Here is a 23,867-nt window from a genome sequence, read left to right on the forward strand (position 1 = left end):
AGGTTCTGCAAACAAATATCAGTGTACTGATTGTTTGAGAATGCTTGACATAGAGGCTATTAAGTCATTATTATACTGCCAACACAAAGAGAACACAGCTGTTTGGGCTCTTAATTTGCATTCATATGTGATTAAAGATAGCCACAGTGGATGTAAAAATAAAGCCTCAAACTCTTTCTTCATGAATATAAGCTTTGAGTGCCTCAACAGCAACAAAAAAGACGCATCCAAAATAGTGGATTTCTAATTCAGTTCCGTATATATGTAGCTTTGCTGCTTCTGCTGGAATGAAAATACAGTCTCATAATTGTATTTGCATGCTTGGTAAAAAAAAAAAAAATCTATTACATGGTAGTGCATGCAAGTAGAAATTAGTATTTTCTGGGATAGACTCTCTGTTCACTGTAAATTAGAGTACATGAGCTGTAGACCTTTATAATGGCATACCTGAAAACTGAGAGTCTTACTTTTCCTTGATTTACTGTGTTTTGTCAGCTGCATTTCACTTCATCATGCTGCAAAAGGTAATGACATTCTTTGTGCTGGATAGGATTATAAAGACTGATTACCTCAGAGCAACATCATTAGGGTTTGAACAATCTGTTATAATTATATCTCTTAATGATGAACAGGTTTTGTTTTTAAAACAATCACTTTCTGGAGGGAATATGCTTGGTGATTTACAGTAGTTGTCTGCCCTTCCTTTGAACCCTTCATTTCCTGTTTTCCAGGATTCATTAAGATGAAGGAATGTAGGTTTGTGAAGTTGTTTCAAATGCAAAAACAATTAGAATATTAGAACAACCACTTTAAAAGATGGACACAGAGAACCACAAAAATGGTAACTCTCAAATCAGCTGAAATCTTAACTCCAGAGCATGCAGCTGGTATCTGTTCCTGTTACATTTTTCACTTAAAAAAAAAAAGTCTGAGGAACTCTAGATTTTTACATAAGCCCCTGCCTGTGATAGCATCAGCTGGAGGTGATGAATGATAAATGTTGAATGCTGTCTGTTACCAATTATCCAGCATTCTCCTAATTTTCATGGTCTTTAGAAAAAGATCTTTTTGATGCAGAAATGAGTACCTTGCATCTTTCAGTATTTCAGCTGAGAATTGATCTATAAACTCAGTTAACTTCAATTTTCATCTAGGCCAATTTGGATGGGATTTTGAGCAACTTGGTCTTATGGAAGATGTCCCTGCCCATGGTAGGGGGTTGGAACAAGATGGTTTTTAATGCCCCTTACAACCCAAACCATTCTAGGATTCCATAATTCTGTTATTCTAAGCACACTTCTATTGGTTTCAAGAACTCTTCAAACAATAGTTAAGCATAAAGAAGATGCTGTTATTCACTGGTTAAAGTGCAGCTGAAATAAATATCCATATTCTCTTGCTGACTCAGCAAATGTGCCTGCTTTACTGCTAGCTGAGAAAAAGAGGAGTGTTTAGTTAGACTGAACTGCAAAAATCTGAGTAAGCCTTATTAGCTACACTTGACTTTTGGGAAAACTAAGCAGCATCGCTGAGCTATTTTAAGCATGTCTGTCTCACTCTTGCTATGTGCTCTCCTTCATAAGTCAAGGATCTCTACTACGGACCATAAATTGAAAACAAAGAAAACAGCAAAATCTCACAAAAAAAGTTAGCTCACCCTTCAGTCATGCCCATTAGAGAATAAAACATAAATAAATGCTCCCAAAGCATAATTAGATTCAGACACTGGAAAAGTTTCCTGGATTTATGGTGCATCTACAAGTGACGTATTAACCGCAGGAATCCTCCAGCGCCCCATTTCCATCCTGCTTGCAGTCACACATGGAGGGCTGCTGCTCACATGGAATTGCTGCTTGCAAACTGTAGGTTAAACAGAAAACTAGAAGAGTGGGGGAAAAACCAAGAGGTTTTCTTCATTGGGTGACTCAAGTTGTAAAACCCTGAAAAAGGTAGCAGAGTTCTTAAAGCACACTCCTGCTTTTCTACAGTTTTAAGCACCAGCAACCTCTAAGGACTGCCTGTAGTGCACTCCTGTCATGGGAGATGTAAAATTACAAGATATATGTGACATACAAGAACGGACACCCTCTGTGCAAGCTCATGTTGTACTTCTCACTTAAACATATGCATATGGTGTAAGAAATAAAATAATTAATTATCAAGGCAAAAAAAAGCTTTAAGACAATCTTAGTCCTTGCTTTGTGCATATAGACTGGCTGAGATGAAGTTCAGAAGTTTGGAGGACTGTGGCTGGTTTTGTGAATTCTTGCAGTGAAGCAGGGAGGACAAACATAACAATACTTTTTAAGTTTTTGCTGAGCACAGGCAGTGAAGGCTGGAACTGCTGGCAGCAGGGAGAAAGGTTCCAAGAGCGGGATGTAGTGGAAGTGTTGCTGTACTCATCAAAGCCAAGCAATGAAAAACCTTAGAAATGAATATTTTTGTAGTTAATGTTTCCATACAAAGAAAGTTTTGTACAAAGAAAATTTTAGTTTTGTACAAAGAAAACTTTAGTTTCGTACAAAGAATATGCGTGTCTGTATTTGGTGTCTGTTAAAATCTTCACTTCTTCTCTTAGTTCCCTTCCTTGCTAAAATGAATTATGTGATTCTAGTTTGTTCTCTGGGGAATAATATTTACCACATGTGACAGTGTCTGCTTAGGAAAGGACTGTATCCAGGGTAGCTTTTTTTAGCTCCAGAGGACTCTGGTCTAAGTCAGGAAGGAGGTTGTAATTGATGAGGAAAAATAAGAGATGTCATATAATGTACAATAGCAGCCTCTCTTCATCATGACCTGCTTGTGCAGGGTCTACCAAGGGCTGTCTGTATCTCCTTTGCACTCATGAGCATATGGCAATCAATGGGGAGAAAAAAAGATACTTTTTTTGCAGTTCTTCAGTTCAGCACTGCCTTTAATTGCGCAATCTTTCATTCATAGACACCATTTAATAAAATAAATAATAAAATTCAATTCAATTAAAACAACAGTCCGCTACTACCTATAATCACAATGATACACTTGAGAAACAAGGTTACCTTCTCTGGGCCACACGTTATGCCTATGACAGGGCTGGGAGCAGCCCAGCATCCTGTCTGTGATTCCTCTCTCCATCCCAGAGCTGGTCCCTGGCACCCTGTCTCCTGGCTGGGAGTTCAGCATTGGTTTATAACCTCATTACCTACAGCTCCAGCCTGACTTTCCTATTTCCCTGAACAGTCTGACCTGGAAATTGCTTTTGTTTGCTCATCACAGGGAAAACGTGTGACTCCACTGTCAACTACTGTGAGTGCAACCCGTGTTTCAATGGTGGGTCCTGCCAAAGTGGGCTGGAGGGGTATTTCTGCCACTGTCCCTTCGGTAAGTACCCTCCTCTCCTCTTTGTCTCCCCTTTCCCTGTTCATATTTCTATTTATTTTTATCTGCATAAGTGATTTCTGGTTTGAAAATGTTTCAAGGTTTGGAAAAACTGCCTGTATTTAGAGGTTCATCTAACTCATTTTTCTTTAAAAGAAAATTAAAAAGTGATGTGGTCACTACAAATACGTATTTGTCATTGCTAGTAGCAGGTCCTTTCTCTCTCACACAAAAACATAAGACCCAGCCAAACAACTCAGTGCCTAAAAATCAGAAAGAATATTTCTGATAAGATAGATAGGTAGACAGACAGACAGACAGATAGATAGATATAACTGTCCAGAAGTAAGAATGGATGCTTGAAATACTTAAATCAAGACCATTGGCTTCCTAAAGAAGAAACTTAGCTCAACCACAGCTGGATCAAGGCTAAAGTACCTTCACAACCAAGAATATCCAAAGTTCAGTCTGAAGGAGGAGGTATGATGATAACAAGGCTCTCCTGATGAATAACAGGCACTTTTAGTGGAGCTGAAGAGTAAGACCACTGTAAATAACATCAGTATTTTACATCAGAGAAGCATATAGTAGTGCCAAAGTAGTTTCATAATTTCTAGAATTTAATTATCCCAGATTTGGTTTGTGGAATGAACCCAATAAAAACATAGAACAACATGGATATTTTAAGGCATCATGACACAATTGCAGCAAGATTGATTCTGAATGCAGATTAATCCAGAACTGCCATGCTTCATATGGAAAAGTATGAAAGTAAATGTAACAGATTAATAAAAAAACCCAGAAATGTGCAGAAATCATCTACAGTGTTTTAACGTTGCTGAAAACCCTCTCACAAAAGTATAGTTCTCAATATACATTTGTAATGCTGAATAAGTTTTTCTATTAACATGTGGAATAATTTCTCTATTCCCATTTCTTTCCTTCATTGTACTTTTCCTCAGGGTTTATTAATTTCCCATTGTAAATTTGACTAATCTTCATAAATTAAATCAGGGTTTTTTTCCCATTGTTGCTGCAGTAAAAGAAAAATCAAGGGAAATTATGGGACAGAGATCTGAAAAGAGGTATGTAGAATGCACCAGAATATTCATATCAGTAAAAACATGAGAAGACATAATAATTTAATCACACATATCCTTATTTCATAAGTATGACAAATGAACCACCCAGTGAGAAACAGTTCGGATAATAGCCGCAGAGCGAAAAATTAACTCAACTTGCACATTGATTTCCACAGCTGGATTAATAAATGCTTGATGATAATTAGCAGCCATGTCTTGACAGAACTGTCAAACTGGCTTGGTTTGGTGTTTTCCAAAGAAGCCACAGAGCTCGACGAAAAGCTTTCCAATAGATCTTTGTCCTTTGTAACTCGATTTTTTAAGTTTGAATATAATGTACCTCAGCACCCAGCTGTGGGTAATAGCATCCCTCTGTTGGTTGTGTGATTTTAATTGTGCATTAATTTAATTGTACATTAGAGGTTCCACCACTGTGTCGAGAGCACATCCATACTTCGCTCCTGGGAGAATGTGCGGTGAGGAAAAAAATCCCCAATTCCGGGCTTCGCTTTTCATTTTTCAGGTGTTTTTGGGAATCACTGCGAGCTCAACAGTTACGGATTTGAAGAGCTGTCCTACATGGAGTTCCCCAGTATGGATCCCAACAACAACTACATCTACATCAAGTTTGCCACCATCAAGAGTAACGCCTTGCTGCTGTATAACTACGACAACCAAACGGGAGAGCGGGCGGAATTCCTGGCCCTGGAGATAGCGGAAGGGAGGCTGAGGTTCTCCTACAACCTGGGCAGTGGCACCTACAAGCTCACCACAGCTAAGAAGGTGTCTGACGGACAGTTCCACACCGTCATTGCCCGCCGGGCTGGAATGGTAAGAAACGCTAAGATGAGGATTTTAAGGCAAGTTCAGCCAAATTGCTTTGGCTTCCAGGCAGACTCAGAGGAAAGTAAAATTAATGGCATTGCGTTTGCTAGCAGAAACTCCAACTTTGGGAAGAACCTCCTTCGTTTCTGCCTTGTTCCGACTGACACAAAGCCCTGTGGTGGTTTGTTTGGTATGATGATGATAAAGTATAATGAAAAAAGCATGTGCAAAGTGCCCCCATACTCTCAACGTGAAAAATGAGAGCCAGGAATAATTAATGACATAGATGACTACGCACCAGGCTAATTAACTGGTGTAGATTACGGGGATGATTATCAGGGAATGCTAATTAACCACAATAATTGCAAAAAGCCTCAAAATAGTTTTTCTCAACATTTGGAAAATAGAAGTGGACAAACTTAAAATTCTAAGCATCCATGACCTCCTTGAGCTAATTCAGAGATTTTAGCAATCTTATAAGAGCCTGGTTTTCCTCTGTAGTACACATGTGAAGAGTTAAAAGGTGCTACATTAAGAAAATATTTTGAGGGGAAAGTGGGAAGTTATTTCTCTCTTTGTCCCCCAGAATGCATATGAGGTGAGGAACTCTGCTAAAAACTGGGACAATTGATTGCCAGTGTGCCTGGCACTCTGACCCCTTTCCTGCCTTCATTTTTTTCTCCAGAAAACATTTTCTATTCCTTTTCTCTCATTTTTTAATACTACTTCCAAAGCAGAACATAAACCAAATGGTCTTTGAATCTAAGCCAAGTTTTCTGACTCCACAGTGTTTGAGTTAGAAATGAAACCAAATCTATTTACCATCCATAATCAGTAACTATTGCCCAACAGTTCCCTTCTCGGGCAGAAATGGCGTACGTGGAATTCCGTATTCTTCCCATGTTTGAAATTAAAGTCACAGAACAGTAATATATGGTGGGGTTCCCAAATTTGTTTTGTATATTTCAAGCTAGAAGAGATGAAGGGAATAAAAGTGATAAACTCTTCTACCCACTGTGGCTCCCTTCTAGCCCTTGCAGAGTCTTGAAACTCCATTTCAGTTCACAGTGCAAGATCTCATTTATTTTGGGTGTTGGTCTCTTCTCCCAGGTTACAAGCAACAGACAAGAGGAAATGGCTTCAAGTTGCAGCAGAGGAGGCTTAGCTTGAATAGCAGTAAAGGGCTCTTCCACAAAAGGGCTGTCAATGCCTGGAAGAGGCTGACCAGGGATGTGGTTGAGTCACCATCCCTGGAGGTATTAAAAAGATGTGTAGATGTGGCACCTGGGGACATGGTTTGGTGCTGGCCTTGACAGTGCTGGCTTAGTGGTTGGACTCTTGCAGATATTTTTCAACATTAAAGATTCTATGGTTGTGAAATCCCGTCTTCAGCTGGATTTGCAAATCCAATTTGAGTGTGTTTTTAGGACTTACATATCCAAACAAGATGAAGGATTATTATGATGTTGAGCAATGGCTTTGGTTTAATGTGCTTTGATATCAGATATCAATTTGCATCTTGCAAATTTAATAATTTACATCACAGCTTCCTAATGGTAAAGCCCAAAGGTGCACTTTAATCTTGACATGCACAAGGTTCCTATTTTAGTAACTAAAGTAGAATGTTACTTCTATAAATAAGATGTAAATGGCTAAGTATAGGGGCACAGAGTAAAAGTTGCAACAAATAAATGAATACACTGAAGGAAAAAAAAACAGAGAAAGAAAATGTTTTACTTGTCAGTGTGCCAGAGGACTATAGAAGAAGAGAGAACATAAAAAGGGCTATTTATAGAAATATTTTCAGCTACGACTGCTTCAGGCTAAAAGCAAATATTTAAGACAACCTATACCTTTGTGTGGGGCTTTTTTGTTTGTTTGTTTTTAATGTTTAAACCTATTCAGTAAAGTCAGCTGTTTACAAACAGTATGTGAAGAGAATTGCCTTTGTCTTAGATATTTCTGCTGCAGGAAAAATGTCTCCCAGGTGTCCAAAACTGTATAAAATAGGCCCCCTTCAGGATTCCAAATCTGTCATTTCCTACAGCACAGTGGGATTTTATCGGAAACTGGTAAAATCATTAAGTTGTCAGTCCTGAGCTATTGCAAAGTGACAGGATAGAAAGGCTCATAATGTGGCAAGGTAACTGTAGAGTAATGCTTAAGTAACAAGCAGGAACATTTGACTAACATTAGAAAATAAATTGTATGAACTCTGGTCCAAGTAAAATATATTCTCAAATATCCAGCCCTTCAGCTGGGGCTGGAGCTTGGCTTGCAGAGCACATAGCGATGTAAGTTAGGGAGATTATGCTGATTGAGCTAAGAACAAAAAACTCATTTCAGTTTTTGTTGTTGATGTTCTGAAGAAAAATATGTATGCATGTGGTGGCATACAGAGCAGCCAGCTTATTATTCTTTCTCTGAATTGTTTCATTTATGCAGGGCTATAATCTGCTTTGGAACTGCAGACTGACATTTCTTGGGAGAAGCACTTTGCTCATTTGTATGGAAAGAAATTCAAGATAAGCTTCCATTAAAAATAGCAGATTGAACAATTTAATCGTACTGTAGGGCATGATTTAGGGCTAAGAGCTCTGAATTTATTTGGTCAATACAGTGTGTCAGCGTGCAGCTTGTATTTGGAACTAGCATGGACAATCTGTGGGGATTTCAACAGGCTGTTGTTACCAAACTTACTTGCAGGCAGTAGAAAAAACCTCTGCAGAGTAATGATGTACTGATAGCCAGTGCTGCTTGCTCAGCTCCCACAGAGCAATCTAAATCAAAATATAAACCCAGGCATTTTTAAAGGTGGCGTTTGATTTAAATTTGCTGTAAAACTGTACCACACATCTAGCTGAAACATGAGGAAATGTACAATGTGGAGATTATGTTTATTTTTCTGAAAATTTGTTTTGAGGAATAACTAACCTTCAGGGTTGGTTGGGTTTTTTGGTTTTTTTCAGCGCATCTGTTATTAATAAATCACTGTGGGGACAATTCTTTGCTAAATAAGGAATAAAATAAAAACTCATTTTAAAACCAGCAGGAGTTATTTCATGATTTTAGTGACAGCTTTGGTTGGACTTTTATAGATCACAAGTAGAAGTGCCATGAGTAGCTTTAGTGTAAATAAGTTGTATGGAAAGTCTCAGAATCACAGAATGGTTTGGGTTGGAAAGAACTTTAAAGATCATCTGGTTCCAACCCCCCTGTCATGGGCAAGGACACCTTCCACTAGACCAGGCTGAGGCAACCTTGTTGTCTGGGACTTGATGGTTTGGAGATAAAAATAGTAACAGTAATAATAGTAATAATGGTAATAATGGTAATAATAGTAATAATAGTAATAGTAATAGTAATAATAGTAATAATAGTAATAATAGTAATAATAGTAATAATAATAATAATAATAATAATAATAATAATAATAATAATAATAATAATAATGAAGAGTAAGACTGCTCTAATAACTGATAATGCCTGGTACTTCCCCAAATATCAGCTTGGTCCCACTCTAGGTGTCCAGATGCTTCTCCATTATCAAAGTTGAGATCCTTCATGACCTCTTAGACCTCTTACCTTAAGCCGGTCCATTTGGTTACTTTTTGAGTTTTATGGAGAGGTTGGTTATTATTTTTAACTAGTAATCTCAGTGTTTCTACTCCCAGGGTCATTATTTTTAACTAGGAATCTCAATGTTTGTACTCCCAGATTTTGTAACATGCTTTTTATCAAGTTCAATATGTTTAATGTCACGGTAAAGCCCCTGAAGGAACGCCCTTTGTGATTGGAGGGGGCAGCTTTTCTCTCAGATTATCTGAACCATATCAGGAATAGGATATGGTATGAGCCAAAATAACTTCAGTTTCAATGAGTAAAGCAAACAAATATGAAAGAAACCCTGCCCAAATGTGAAAAACTGGTGTTTAACTGTTTCTCTGTGTGAACCAATTAGCTCCCTCTCTGTTTGTATCCATGCCTTGGTGGTGTCCATGCAGTGCCGGCCAAGTGTGGAGTTGAGCAGTGGCTCTAAAACACCCTGCTTCAGACACCATGATAAACACAAGTTCTCCTTTCTAGCCAAGTTCTTGATAATAATACACTTAAGCATAAATAGTTAATGTGGCTAGGGACTAAAGCCTTGTAATATTCAGCATATTTGTGTGCATGCCTTTTGCAGGCAGCATCCCTGACGGTGGATTCCTGCTCTGAGGACCAGGAGCCAGGCTACTGCACTGTCAGCAACGTTGCTGTTTCAACTGACTGGTAAATATTTCTTCTTTCGTGGGGTTGTTTTGGGGCTTGTGTGGGATTTTTTTTGGAATAAAATTAAAAGTAAAGTTAAGAAGAAATCTCCCTGTAAAGCCAGAGAAACTTGGAGTAATGATAAGGCTCCCAAGTGTCAGTTTCTTCCATCTTTGTAGAAGCAAATCAGATTTTCTGAGTGTGCTGCTGCTTGCTAGGTCAGGCTTAATTTCTGCGTAGAACTAGATCATAACAAGGAGTTTTCTCAGAAATCCCCAGCTCTTGACACCATCTTTGTCCCCAGCCTCTGGTGGCAGTCAGGAAATGCATGGCCATAAGTAGTCAGTAAGCCTGTGGTATAAATGAGGGTCAGAGCTATTGCCTAATGATTTGGGGTCATGTATTTATTTAAACTGCACCTCTTCTTACTCATAAAGACATAGGAAATAAAATCACCTGATTAGTGCTGTCGTTAAAAAAAATATTAACAGTATTTATAATTTGTCAGACAATCTTTGACATTGTTTTCAGGTATTTTCTGTTACAGTTCTGAGTTCATAAACAGTGTCCAGTAAAGAAAGCAAACTTTATTTCTGGTGTTTACTATAACTAACTCAAGAGTCTTTGGGTCACATCTTTGGAGATAACAATAACTTTAATCCAAATCACTTTGGCTTATTTTTTACAATAATTACAGTCATGTTTCCTGCCACACAGGGTTTCCCTGCTAGCAGAGGTGTTACATCTTTGTAAAACAATGAGCCCATCTTCCTGCTATTGAAGTATCATCTACAATCTCAATTATATACTTGGGTAAAAAACCTTACCTGTGATCTCAAGCACACTGCTCAGTCAACTGAACAGAAATTTTGACATGCCAACTGAGTGTGAATTTAGAGTCATACTCACTACAACTGTTAGTTCAAGTGCTACTGATCTCTCTGTCTCCCCTTTAAAACTAAAATACCAATTTGGGAAGAAGAATTTTAGCCGCAGGCTGTAGCTGGTGGTGGCAGTTCCCGTGCTGTCGTCGCTATCCTGGTGTCTGGTACCAATAGGTTATTTCTCCTCTTTTACAGGACTCTCGATGTGCAACCAAATCGAGTTACTGTTGGTGGCATCAGGTCCATAGAGCCCATCCTTCAGAGAAGAGGACAGGTGGAAAGCCATGACTTTGTGGGCTGCATAATGGAGTTTGCTGTCAACGGACGTCCCCTGGAGCCCAGCCAGGCTCTGGCAGCTCAAGGAATCTTAGATCAGTATGTCTGCTATATATGCAATATAGTATATGCAATATAATATATAATATATAATATATATATTATGCAATAAAGGAAGCTCTCATGAATGCCATTCCATTCAGACACCAACAGATACTTCATGCTAGGAAAAAAAACGACTGTAGAACCTACTGTAAAATGTGAAAAATGTAGGAAGAAAGTGAATTTGGATTAAAGGCTCACTGAAGATTACAGAGTCTTAAAAAAAAAGCAGCATCATTTCATTTCTATTGTCAGTGGTTATTCAAGTTGCTTTGCAGGCTGAAACTGAGTAGCCCCTGTTCTTGGGTTTCTTTATAAATTCCACCTGGTTTTGACTGTACTCATAGCGTTTGCTAACCCTCGACTCCCTTTTGTTTCCTCTTAATCCACCATGTCTGTTCTCTCACTTTGCCTCTCAAGTATCACTGAATTTCCCTCATATCCTCCAAGTGGTCTTTCAGAAATGAAGAGCTATCCGATTCTATTGTTTTTTCCATCTCATTGTTTGAAGTCACAGTTGTAGCAATAATGTCAGTCTTCCATCCAGATTTCCTCATTCTCACTTCCTCTCCTAACCCCCGTGTTTGTGCTGGTCATTGTAATGCAAAGGCTCTGGCAGTCTGCAGCATAAAAAAATGCCTAAAAGGGCTTTTTCTCTCTTGCATAACAGATAGTAGGAGTTGGGCTGTCTCTGAATTCCTTCCTCTTTTATAAGACTGCTATAAACCGATGCTGAAAATTGGGATCTGCTTAGAAACTTGAGCTGTCTACTGAGATTCTTAGAATTACAGAATGGTTTGGGTTGGAAGGGACCTTAAAGATCATCCCGTTTCAACCCCCCTGCTATGGGCAGGGACACCTTCCATTAGACCAGGTTGATCAGAGACCCATCCAACCTGGCCTTGGACACTTCCAGGGATGGGGAAAAAGAGCCATTTTTGCATCTCTGAGGGGAAGAAAGGGAATACCATTTAAAGAGAGCACGCTTCCCAGCACATTTGCTCTGCTTATTCGTGTGCATTTTTTTCAGCACCCGCTTTTCTGATTTCTTTCAGGTGTCCCAGACTGGAAGGTGCTTGCACAACCAGCCCCTGCCAGAATGGTGGCACTTGTGTCGATCAGTGGTCGTGGCAGCAGTGTCACTGCAAGGATGGACTGACGGGAAAGCACTGTGAAAAATGTGAGGAGGAGGTTTTACTGTCTTTAACATACACCTAACTGTGGCTCAACCAAAGGCCGTTAAGAGGTTATTTAGAGGGATAATGAATTTTATAGAATAATGAAAACAAGCAGCGTGTTGCCTCTTAAGTACATTAAAAGTCCACACATGAAAGGACAATGGACTCTTGTCCTTTCATGAGCTAAAAATGGCAACAACTGAATCCATAATTTCTTCTGGTCTGTATATCGCATTTCAGGTAACTCACACTCATTTAAAGTCCTGCTTCCTGATAACATTTAATCCGTAACTAAAATAAAGGTATCCCATAGGAGGGATTTGTCTGCTATGGGGAGGTAAGAGGGTAAATGAAAACCCCTTCCCATAAACATTGAGTTCGTGTGCCTAATTCTCCAAACTAAAGTCCTTTTCATCAAATTGACTGTGGATTATATGCAAGAAAGTATTGTAAATGTAAATGAAAACAAGGCATTTACGCTGGGGGGTGATTCACTGTCATAGGAGTAGCCCTGTAAATCAATATAGGATTGTCCAGGAGGGCCAAGTGATTTATTTCCGTGTAGTTGTAGTATAATGACTGGGCTTTGTTTTTTTACATGTCCCATTATTGTTTAGCTGATTTATATGCTTTTATTGCACCGGTTTACAAAAGAATTTAGCCATAATTTTAACAGCATTTGGTAGTCAGTGCTCTGCCTTTTTTTATTCACTTTTTTTTTTTTTAATGCCATAACAAATAGAAAGTCATTATCTCTGCCCTGAAGAGCTCAGAGTTCAATATATCATGAAACCCTGCTTGCAGTAATGGAAACAGTAACATCCTTGGGAAGGAATTACAGTTCTGAGAGCCAAATTTTTTTTCCCTACTCCCTCACTTGTTCCCTAGCGAGTTTTAATTTACCAGTGACTGATAGCAGCAGTAAATTACTCGCACACTCCCACTCTCAAACACACATTCTGGTGGAAGCCAAAGAATAGGGGGGCTGCAGTTGCCACTCACTCCTGCTCCCCTCCCTTGACCTGCTCTGAACTTGATCTCTGCTCCGAGGGAAAGGCGGTCGCGGTGAGGCAGATGATGGCTGGAGCGGTAACGAGCTGCATGCTCAACGCCTCCCTGTCCTTGTCCCAGATATTACTGCTGACACGGCCTTGTCGCTGGAAGGCAAGGGGAGGCTCGACTACCACATGAGCCCCAACAAGAAGCGGGACTACCTGATGAGACTTGGGGCTCGGGGCGCTGGCGCGGGCCGCCCGGGCGTGGAGCGCTTGGAGGTGAAGTTCATGACAAGGAGCGAGAACGGCGTTTTACTCCACGTCCAAGAAAGCAGCAACTTCACTACCGTGAAGGTAAGATTACAGCTAATGCCGAGTTTGATTTGATTGGACTGCCTCGTGTGCAGTGATCAAAATCGCGTTTTTCCATTACTCTTTCTGTTTCCTTTATAAAACATTGGGTCTTTAACTGAGACTAGGCACTGCTCCAGTATCATTCATCTTCTCAACAATTCCCTTCCTATTGGCCAAGGTATCAGAAGATCTTGATGGTTTTATATCTAATCAGTTTTGTCTAGACTCCAAATAGTGACTGTTCTAAGGCGACGAGAACGGTGCTCATTGCCATGGTTATTATCGTCATTACACTTTACAGAACAAATCATTGTGTTATTGGCCTTTTATCTTCTGATTTTTTGAGCCTTGAACCCAGACCCTCCTTAAGCTAGGAAACGATTGCCAAAAAGTTTTCATTAATTCCTACCAACATGGCTCAGGCTTATCAAACTAGGAAGTGAGGGATAACTCAAATTCATGAGGTTACTCGCAGACCAATGTCAATATCAAATTATTTTGGCATACATAGCTGAATTAATGCCTCAAATGCCACACTGTTTGGGGTTTTTTTGTTGTTTTTTTCTTTCCTCTAAGAGCTTATTGCTGCAGGAGTTACCTTTCTCAAGAGAAAGCAATGGTTTGGTTCCTGGCGATGACTCAGTCCATTTACTCATAACTCTAAATGAGTACAGCAGTGATGTTGGCAAGCCCCTTTATTGGGTTGGTGTAAGCTCCAAGTTTCCTTGACTGCTGCAAGGCTTTCCAAGTTTTTCTTCCCTGACTTCTAGAGAAATTCATACAGAAATTCACACTTTCTAAGCTTCAGCCCCATGGATATCCTCCACCTGCCTGGTCAGAGTTACGAAGCTTTCCTGACACACCGGCTGCATTTAGGAAGCAAGTCTGCACTACTTCCCTGGCATAAGCTTTTACCACATCATTTCATAGGAAGTTTCTGCCTCGCTCATATTAGCAGATAAGATCTCATTATTTTGATTTCTGGAGAGAAAAAACCTTTTTCTACCCCCTAGTAGAATTTGCTAGGTGAGCTCTCCAAGCATTGCTAAAAAAAAGAGAGAGAGAGTTGCCTTTCTTGGCTAAAAGCACTGGTGCTGTGTTTATGCAAACACTCTTGTTATTGTTAATATTGGTGAAGTTATACAAGCAAGCTGAGGGTGTCAAGTCCCAGCCCCAGCTGTGCAAGGGAAGAGAGCAGAGGTTTGCCTAGTACCAGATGCAGAAGTTTGAGGAAGGAGAGCCGAGCTGGTTGTTGCCAAGCAGTTCCCAGGTGATGCTAGTTAGTAAAACTGTAGTAATTTAACCGTAGCTAGTGCAGTACGGCCTCTGCACTGCTCCTCATTCCCAGAATAGGTATCATGATGAGTAATCCCCTCAGTGGTGGCCCAAGATGCCAGAGAAGCCAACCCAGCAAAGGTCTCCATGTCACTCCATCCACTTGCCATGCAGAAGTTGGGCTTTAGGGACCTGCCAGTCCCCAGTTCTTGTCAGTGTTCAAAACAGACAATTTTATAACTTGATTTTTGGGTCTTTTAATATGCCTGTTATCCAAAGTATTAGCATTCAGAGAAAACCTGCCATGTGTTTTTAATATTAAACCATGCTAGGGAAAATCTATGAGTCCTATGGCTACTTCCATGCCTTCACATTTTTCCTCTTGCAGCTAATCGGTTTTGGTGTGGCTGGGATTGGGGTACAACTAGAGAAGTGGCAATAAATCAGACCCACTGAGATTGTGAGCACTTGATTCACTAAACGATGGATGCAGACTCCCTCCAAAGAACCCAAGAGGGGTCTTTATGACATAAAGGAATCCTTAACCCAGGAAAGATACAAACTTTTGCAGATTACATTAAATAATTGTCAAATTCAGATGGAAAATGCTTCCTCCAAAATCCACTACAACAAAGAGGCTGGGGGATTGCTTATTACTGGGGGTCTTTATCGTAGCTTATTTTCCTACAAATGCACATTGCAAGTAATTCAGTTAGAAGCAATGGGATAAACATTTGAGGGTTAAAGGTGAAATTGCCTGTCTTGTCTTGCTTTATCTAGAAATCTCATCTGCAGTCAGATTAAATTAGCATAAATGGAGCTCAAGGATCTCTGAATTGTACAGGTAGAGGATGTGGATTGCATTTTACCTCTATTAGCTAACATACTCCTGTGTGAGGGGGAGTTGGGCCCTGGCACAGGTTGCCCAAAGAAGTTGTGGATACCTCATCCCTGGAAGTGCTCAAGGCCAGGCTGGATGGGAAAGGTGCCCCTGCCCATGGCAGAGGGGTTGGAACTGGATGATCTTTAAGATCACTTCCTAAGCAAACCATTCCATGATTCTGTGCATATATCAAGCTGTAGGAATTAATCAGAACATAACCCTTTTAAATGACATCCCATTCCATGGCTAGTTTTAAGACAAATAAAACCCAATTTCTTCAGCAACTGAGACTTGAAAAATTAGTAAAGTTGAATCAGCCCTGTAGTTAGGAATATGTTTGTTTTTAGGGGTTCATTCTTTTCATTATATTCTACTTGTCAGTTGCTCAGCCATTTAAATAAAACCCAGAAATTTGTTTTACTCAATACTGTCGACTTCAGCCTTTGTTTCAAATTTAGAAACATGTTCTGCCTCAAGGCACCAAGAGGAACATTCCATATCTTTTCCTGGTTGAGGTAGCCATGGGCCAGTCTTGTCTCTGGAAATTTTCTTTTCCAAATGCCCCTAGTGCGTTATTTATGAATCTATTAGCATTACTCATGTGCAATTTTTAAGATACAGAAATAGGGTTAAAGAATCATGAATTACTATGGAAAATATCAGTTGCTGACAGGTAAATAATTCCACAGGTCTTTTCTAAGGTAAAATTAAAGATTTTGCTTCTGTGCTCAGTCTTCCCTTAAGCTTGGAGGGTATTGTCTGGCATGGTGTATTCCTTTCTGTTTACATAAAGACTAAAATACAAGGCAGTATTTTTATGGGGCACAAAAGAGTAAGACATAACAAACGAATTACAGGTTGCAGACATAAATATATGTACATATTCAGCTCAGTCAGCCTTTTTATAAGTGATTGTGGGAAATGGTGTTTAATATGTTTTAATAGTCTGTGGGCTGCATTTGTAAAGATGGGATTTTCCTTGGGCTCTGTGATAGTTTAGACACATGCTACTTGTGTTTTTATCAGTAACAAAAGCATCCTGCCTACGAGGCGAGCTTTATCAAACAATGCATTTTCAAATAGTCTGAATTACTGCCTTCATAAATGAAGTGGATGCACATATTAAGCGTTGTGTCCTCCATCCAAATGGAATACGTGCTAGATGCATTCATTCAGGCAGCTGCCAAGACATGAGCGTGGTCTTACAGCCTTATTAAAGCTGGAGTGTCTGAACAAAGTCCTCAGCTTGCATCACTGGAGAAGCAAATCCAGAACATTTTAACAGTTTCTGGAAACGAGAGCAGCATTCTTGTAGCTGGTGTGTCACCTCACAGTTCTTCCCAGGTGAACCTTATTTTTCCTCTAACAAAGGAAGTAAGGCTTTGAGAGCTTTCAGCAAACCTGGGGCTGTGACCTTTCCTGGACTCTGCCTGTGCACGTCCCACACGCTCCGGGTACGGATCTCGGACCGACCGAGCCGCAGTGGGGAACGCGGGATGGAGAGCTCTTGTTCAATTTAATAAGTGTGACCAAACATGCAGAGCACCGAAGGAAACTTGCAGCAAGTTTCAGAGCCATCCTACATGAGTTTATGCAGTTCTGTACACCCTCAGGAAGTCATCTGACATACCCAAATTTAAGCAATATTTGAGAAACTGGCAAGGTTGGATGTTGGGGATTCTTTTTAAGCTCCTACACCTTAAGTGCAGAATTTGCACTGATCTCATTTTGGGATCATAGTAAGAGTTTGAAATCCCGCATCTCATGATTCAGTAGAATTGTAAGGCATCATTCTTAAGAGAAAGAAACAAAATATTCTTCCTTTTTTTCCTAGCTGTTCACAAGTTTTAAAGCAGTTTGCTCAAGAAAGCACTATTTGAAAGTTCTCACAAAATCATACACTTTGCAACTCTTCAGAAAGTTTTCTGAAATACAACAAAAGTTTTTTGCAAAATACCAATTAGCAGAAAAAGCAGATATGAAATGGGGCTCTTGCTCAAGCCCTGCCATGCCTTATGCATTCCTACTGTGTCGTAATAAAAACTGGATGCAATTTGCTTGGGCAAGGACAACATCTGTTCACTCTCCAAAACATTTTCCACACTTGCCTTGAAGAAAGAGGAAGAATTACTCTTTCTCTGGTTAAAATGCATTGTCATGTGCATGACCTATAGCTGGTTCCTCAGTAGGATTAGCCAGGGATTGAATGGGTGGCAGCTCTGAGATGCAAATTTTCTGTTTAAGTTTCTGCCATGTGATGCATTTAGTTCTGGACAATTTTTTCGTACTAAATAATTAATGCCTTTTTAGTATAAAACAATTATTTGAGGAAAAAAAATGCCTACCCCAGCTTTCTATTACACCAAAGCTACATGTTACTGTAGCTGTACTGAGTAGGCATCATACCAGTTATGTGTGGGTGGGAGTTATGTGACAGCATTTTAAAATTTCACATCATGTGTTCTTCTGAGCAGATAAAAGGTGGGAAGGTGCACTACATATCTGATGCTGGAGTTGCTGGGAAAGTGGAAAGGAACATCCCTGAGGTGTATGCTGCAGATGGCCAGTGGCACTCAGTCCTCCTGGAGAAGAATGGCTCTGCCACCATCCTGTCGGTGGACAGGACTCACAGCCGGGACATTCTCCATGCCACCCAAGACTTTGGTGGGCTGAACGTCCTCACCATTTCTCTGGGAGGAATTCCATCCAGCCAACCCTTCAAGAGCACAGTTGCAGGTATTCTATTTTATTTTTTCCCCCAAGTACTGTAATTCTTTATCAGTAATTAGTGTACGTCCATCCTTTGCTAGAAAAAATGCTAATTGAGTGAGTAAGGATTACAGACTTTGTTCCTTTAGTACACCCTGCAGGCTTCTTGTTTCCAAAATCAGGCACTCCCTCTGCAGGGCTTTTTTGAGACAAGGGGGTTGCTTATCTGTACCTCAGTTGCTGTATTTTTGTTACCCCAATGGTGAAGAAAGGATGCATTCTTTACCTGAGTCATAATCTGGAAAATCAAGGCAAATCTTTCATTTGGGCAGAAATGCTAAACAAAAACTTTGTAGGGATTTGGTAAGTGCTGCAGGATTTACCCTGTTATTAATATGATTTAAATATTTTCTGCAACTCCAAGGTCCTCCTGCTTTATCCTGCTGTCAAATGAAGAATGGGATTTATTTCTGAGCAAGGACGATAAAGAACCATCCTCTGACTGATGTCTAGCTGTTAAGGAGCAAATCAGTCTCCCTTAAGAGTTAAAGTATCTGTGTCAAACCCTGGCAAAAGAAGTAGATAACATGTATTTGATATCATTTCCCAAGCACTAGGCAAAGATGGAAGTGATTTTTAGCTGCAAAACATGAGATACTCCAGACAATACAGATGTATTTTTCACATATTTCTATATTGAAAAATCTTCCTGGCTTCATGAATTGTGACCAGATAAAGTATTTTCGAGTGGAGTAAATTCACACTTTACACTTGTGTATTGTGAATATGTATGAAATGTGGTACGAAATCGTGTGGATGCTGTACTGACCTTTATCCTTTTTACATGCATGTTTTATGAGCAGCATGTGCATGGAAAAAGCAAAGGCTTGTAGGAAAGCTGGAACAAGGAAAATTGAGGACACTAACCTCTCACCACTGCCTGATGCTGTGGCAGACAAATTAGGAATGTCTGGCTTCCATTAAGTACACACAGTCCAAAATCCCTTTTTCACACAATTTTATTTTATTTTAATATTGGATCACGCAGGGTACAACATACCAAAGATTTACATGGTGCTGGTATAAAACTCTTCATGAACTCAGAGTCAAAAATGTCTTCAGTGCTGTTAAAGGCAAGACAACGCACAAGGTGACAGGGCTGTGAAGTGGCCATGTCCAATAAAATTTTCAAAGCCAGGTAGATGTGACAAATTGCCCATTGCTGTTTATCACATCACATCACATCAGTACTATGAGTACAAAAGTGATGATCACTTTTGCTTGGGCTCCCAACTGAACCTAAATCTTCAGCCCTGAGGATTATAAACCTTCAATACCATCTCATGCAACTCAAGTATATTTGCTGTTTCATGACAGAGTGGTATCCACCTCTGTGTACCATTTTGCCATGGCTCCAAGCAGAGATCACCGTAAGGTTGCACTAGCTCAAAACCCTTCCAGAAAAGCCTGGTCCATTAGGCATCAGATTTAGTCAGGGGAACACAGAGAACTATTAGGCAGGCAAAAGACTGGATTTTCCTGGGGCCTCACTCAACCACTGCACAGAGCCTGGGGGTAACTCCATCTCCCTGGGCTCTCACAGCAGTAAAACTTGTTGTAGGGTAGCGCTGCAACCAAGGTGTGGGGGGTTTGGGAAAAAACGATTCAGAGATACAAAAGCATTGCCTTGAATTATGGGGATAGGAGACTTAGCTGAAGCACAGTAGGCAAACTCAAATAATGTTTGGTGCTAGCACAGCCATGCCAGCTGCCCACAGGATCCTCTGTGGGAAAAGATAAGAAGTTTTAGAAATACGGGAAAATCAGGAGACAAAAGCATTTCAGTAAACCGAATGAAGACATTAGAAGGCATATTTATTCAAATTCCGTTTAAAGCCATTAAGCACTGTTGGAATAGATGTTTCCCTATGGTAACCACGGCTTATTTAGTGAGCAGCGGAGCCCGCAGCGCGCTGTTGACAGCGCGTACTCGGCCTTCAGCCCCCGACACCTCTGTCCCTTTTCTTCCCTTTCTCAGGCTTCAACGGCTGCATTTCCTACATCAAGTACGGCGGGGAGAGCCTTCCCTTCGCCGGCAAGCACAGCCTCGCCACGCTGTCCAGAACAGAGCCCTCGGTGAAGATCGGCTGCCGCGGCCCGGACGTGTGCGCCAGCAATCCCTGCTGGGGCGAGCTGATGTGCATCAACCGCTGGTTCGCCTACCAGTGCGTGCCGCCGGGGGCCTGCGCCTCCAGCCCCTGCCGCAACGGGGGCAGCTGCGAGCCGGGGCCCCAGGCCGGCTTCACCTGCAGCTGCCCCGAGGCCTACGCGGGACGGACGTGTGAGACCGTGGTGGCCTGCCTGGGGGTGCTGTGTGCCCCCGGGCACGAGTGCAGGGCGGGCCCCGGCGGCGGCCACGCGTGCCTGCCGTCCCCGCAGCCCACAGAGCTGGCCCTGCCGCTCTGGGCCGTGCCGGCCATCGTGGGCAGCTGCGCCACGGTCCTGGCGCTGCTGGTCCTCAGCCTCATCCTCTGCAACCAGTGCCGAGGGAAGAAGTCCAAGGGGCCGAAAGCGGAGAAGAAGACGAAGCAGAAGAAGAAGAAAAAAGGGAGCGAAAACGTGGCGTTCGATGACCCTGACAACATCCCGCCCTACGGCGATGACATGACCGTCAGGAAGCAGCCCGAAGGGAACCCGAAACCCGACATCATCGAAAGGGAAAACCCTTACCTCATCTACGACGAGACGGACATCCCGCACGCCACGGAGACGATCCCCAGCGCCCCGCTGGCATCCCCCGAGCCCGAGATCGAGCACTACGACATCGACAACGCCAGCAGCATCGCGCCCTCCGACGCCGACATCATCCAGCACTACAAGCAGTTCCGGAGCCACACTCCCAAGTTCTCCATCCAGAGGCACAGCCCGCTGGGCTTCGCGCGGCAGTCGCCCATGCCCCTGGGAGCCAGCAGCCTCACCTACCAGCCCGCCTACGGGCAGGCCTTGAGGACGGCGTCCCTGAGCCACTCGGCGTGCCCCACTCCCAACCCCCTGTCCCGGCACAGCCCCGCACCCTTCTCCAAATCCTCGACGTTCTACAGGCACAGCCCGGCCAGGGAGCTGCACCTCGCCATCAGGGAAGGGAGCCCGCTGGAGATGCACGGCGATGTCTGCCAGCCCGGCATCTTTAACTACGCCGCCCGGCTGGGGAGGAGAAGCAAGAGCCCGCAGACCATGGCGAGCCACAGCTCCCGCCCGGGAAGCCGCCTGAAGCAGCCCATCGGGCAGATCCCGCTGGAGACGTCTCCTCCGGTGGGGCTGTCCATCGAAGAGGTGGAGAGACTGAACACCCCTCGCCCCAGGAACCCCAGCATCTGCAGCGCAGACCACGGCCGCTCCTCTTCGGAGGAGGACTGCAGGAGGCCCCTGTCCCGGACGAGGAACCCGGCCGACGGCATTCCCGCGCCCGAGTCCTCCTCCGACAGCGACTCGCACGAGTCCTTCACCTGCTCCGAGATGGAGTACGACCGGGATAAGCCCGTGGCGTACACCTCCAGGATGCCCAAGTTATCCCAGGTGAACGAGTCGGACGCGGATGACGAGGACAACTACGGCTCCAGGCTGAAGCCGCGGCGGTACCCGGGGCGGCGCGGCGAGGGCGGGCCCGTGGGGGCGCAGGCGGCTGGCACCGCGGCCGGGGAGAGCTCCCTGCCCGGCAAGCTGGGGCAGCAAGCGGGAAGCTTCAACTGGGACAACCTCTTGAACTGGGGCCCGGGATTTGGGCATTACGTGGATGTTTTCAAAGATTTGGCATCACTTCCTGAAAAAACAGCGGCAGCAGCAGCAGCGAGTGAAGAGAGCAAAGGTGGTACAGCGAAGGCTGTTTCCAAGGAGGGGGAAGCAGAACAGTATGTATAGGCTTTGTCTCCTGGTATTGCCGTAGTGCAAAGCCACGGGGACTGCTCAAACCATTATATGGTTGTAGAAAAGCCAAGGTCAGCATCTGATCCCCAGGCCAGTCTGGTTGGAGGAGACTTTAAAAATAATAACCATTATGCTGCTGAAAGAGACTTAAGACATTTTTAATTTAATTATGCTTGGATGAATTTATTTCTCCTGCATGCATTGTATTTGCAAACCAGATATTCGGCATGCAGCCTTTGGAAAGGGTTTTCCTATTACCATTGTTTGGTTCGTGATTCTTAAATTAATAATGCTTTGTTCTGAAAAGGAACTAATTTTTTGTTTCAATTGTGAAGGATGTGCGTATTGTCTCCAGCTACTAACGTGTTTTACAATGCAAGAGTACTGAGGATTCCATTTTCCTTAAGAAGAGCGTGGAAGTAAGGTGGTGAATGAAGGAAGTACAGTAGTGAGGTGTCTCAGAAAATGTAGTTACCATATCCTGCGGTTGCTCACATGTGACTTTATGGATGAAATCAGCTTGAATAATTGCTGGCAACAGTGCTTGCTGTTAGTCTTATTCCATACGAGAGGTGCTAGAAGCAGCTCAAGCCAGTCAGCACTTTAGGAGATTTCTGGGTTTTTTGTTTTTTGTTTTTTGTTTTTTTCTTTTCAGTTTGTTTATTTGTTTGTTTCAGGTTTCTTTATCTCTTCTTTCGTTTTTTGTTTTGTTCTGTTTGGTTTGGGTTTTTTTGACAAAGTTGTGTGAGAGCTTCTGAATCTCTAGGAAATGTTTTTGGGGATGCTTACTTTATCCTGGTCCCTCCCTGCCCCCCCTGTGATTCCTGATGGTCATTTGTCAGCCCAGCCCAGCCCTCTGGCTCACAGCAGCGAGGGACAAACCTGTCCATCCCCACATCTCGTGGCCTCTCAGCTTGGCTGTGCTGCTGCTGCAGCCTGTGCTTCTCCCCTGGTTCCATTTTCCCATCTGTACTGTGGAAAGGTGGGAAAAACACTTGGTTCCCTGCCTCACAGGGGTGTTGTGAGGGCTGATTAGTTAAACTCGTCTGAAGTGCTTCAACATTATAAAGCACTATAATAAGTATTATCATAATTGTTATTAAAGCACTGCCTAGCCTCTGTGACCTTGGAGTGGCATTTTCTGCATTCTGTGATTTTCTATGATGGAAACTTTGAAGAATTATTTATTGTATAGAAAATTACTGCACTCTAGCATTTTTGAGCAGATATGAGGGAAAACTACTTGTAGATTCATTAACGTAGCTTACCAGTTGTTCCCAATTCCCTAAAGTTGTAGGTAAAATAGAATATCACAAACTCCTTACATCTTCATGCAGATCTGATGAACCTATTGTACTGTGTAAAAACTTCAATTCTTTTTTTTTTTTTTTTTTTTTTTTTACCTAAGCTGTGTTTTTATATCAATATTTTCCTATGCTGAATAGTTTTCTTACTTTCAGGGAAGGTAAGAAAAATACTTTTTTTACATTTGTTACTTATGTAACATCCATATTTTTCACGTTTTGATAAAATTGTAACATACTGTATGCTTTCTACCTGTAAATGCCAATAATAGAATTAAAATATTTATTTAAAATCTTTAGTGTGTGTTATTGGAAACCTTTTGTCTTTTCTCTCTAATTTCCACTCCTTGATCTTCACTTTTGGGGTTTAAGTTGTAAGGTTTTTAAGCCACATAAACTTTTTAATCAGAAAACAGGCTTTAAGAAGCAAGTACATATCTCAGGAAGATGGAGAAGAGTATCACGAGA

General features: G+C 41.9%; 1 protein-coding gene across 1 annotated transcript in view; it reads left to right on the forward strand.

Annotated features, from left to right (window-relative positions):
- Positions 1-23,659, forward strand: part of FAT4 (FAT atypical cadherin 4) — a 123,419-nt gene extending 99,760 nt beyond the window's left edge. Inside the window, exons 10-17 of the mRNA XM_058838096.1 lie at positions 3,256-3,360; positions 4,963-5,270; positions 9,451-9,536; positions 10,595-10,774; positions 11,833-11,957; positions 13,087-13,304; positions 17,937-18,198; positions 20,210-23,659. Coding sequence (XP_058694079.1) covers positions 3,256-3,360; positions 4,963-5,270; positions 9,451-9,536; positions 10,595-10,774; positions 11,833-11,957; positions 13,087-13,304; positions 17,937-18,198; positions 20,210-22,089 — 3,164 coding nt within the window. The 3' untranslated portion in view covers positions 22,090-23,659. The remainder of the gene's footprint in view (positions 1-3,255; positions 3,361-4,962; positions 5,271-9,450; positions 9,537-10,594; positions 10,775-11,832; positions 11,958-13,086; positions 13,305-17,936; positions 18,199-20,209) is intronic.
- Positions 23,660-23,867: the final 208 nt, after the last annotated feature.

Source organism: Poecile atricapillus, chromosome 4 (genome assembly GCF_030490865.1).
Source record: "Poecile atricapillus isolate bPoeAtr1 chromosome 4, bPoeAtr1.hap1, whole genome shotgun sequence".
NCBI classification, from domain to species: domain Eukaryota; kingdom Metazoa; phylum Chordata; class Aves; order Passeriformes; family Paridae; genus Poecile; species Poecile atricapillus.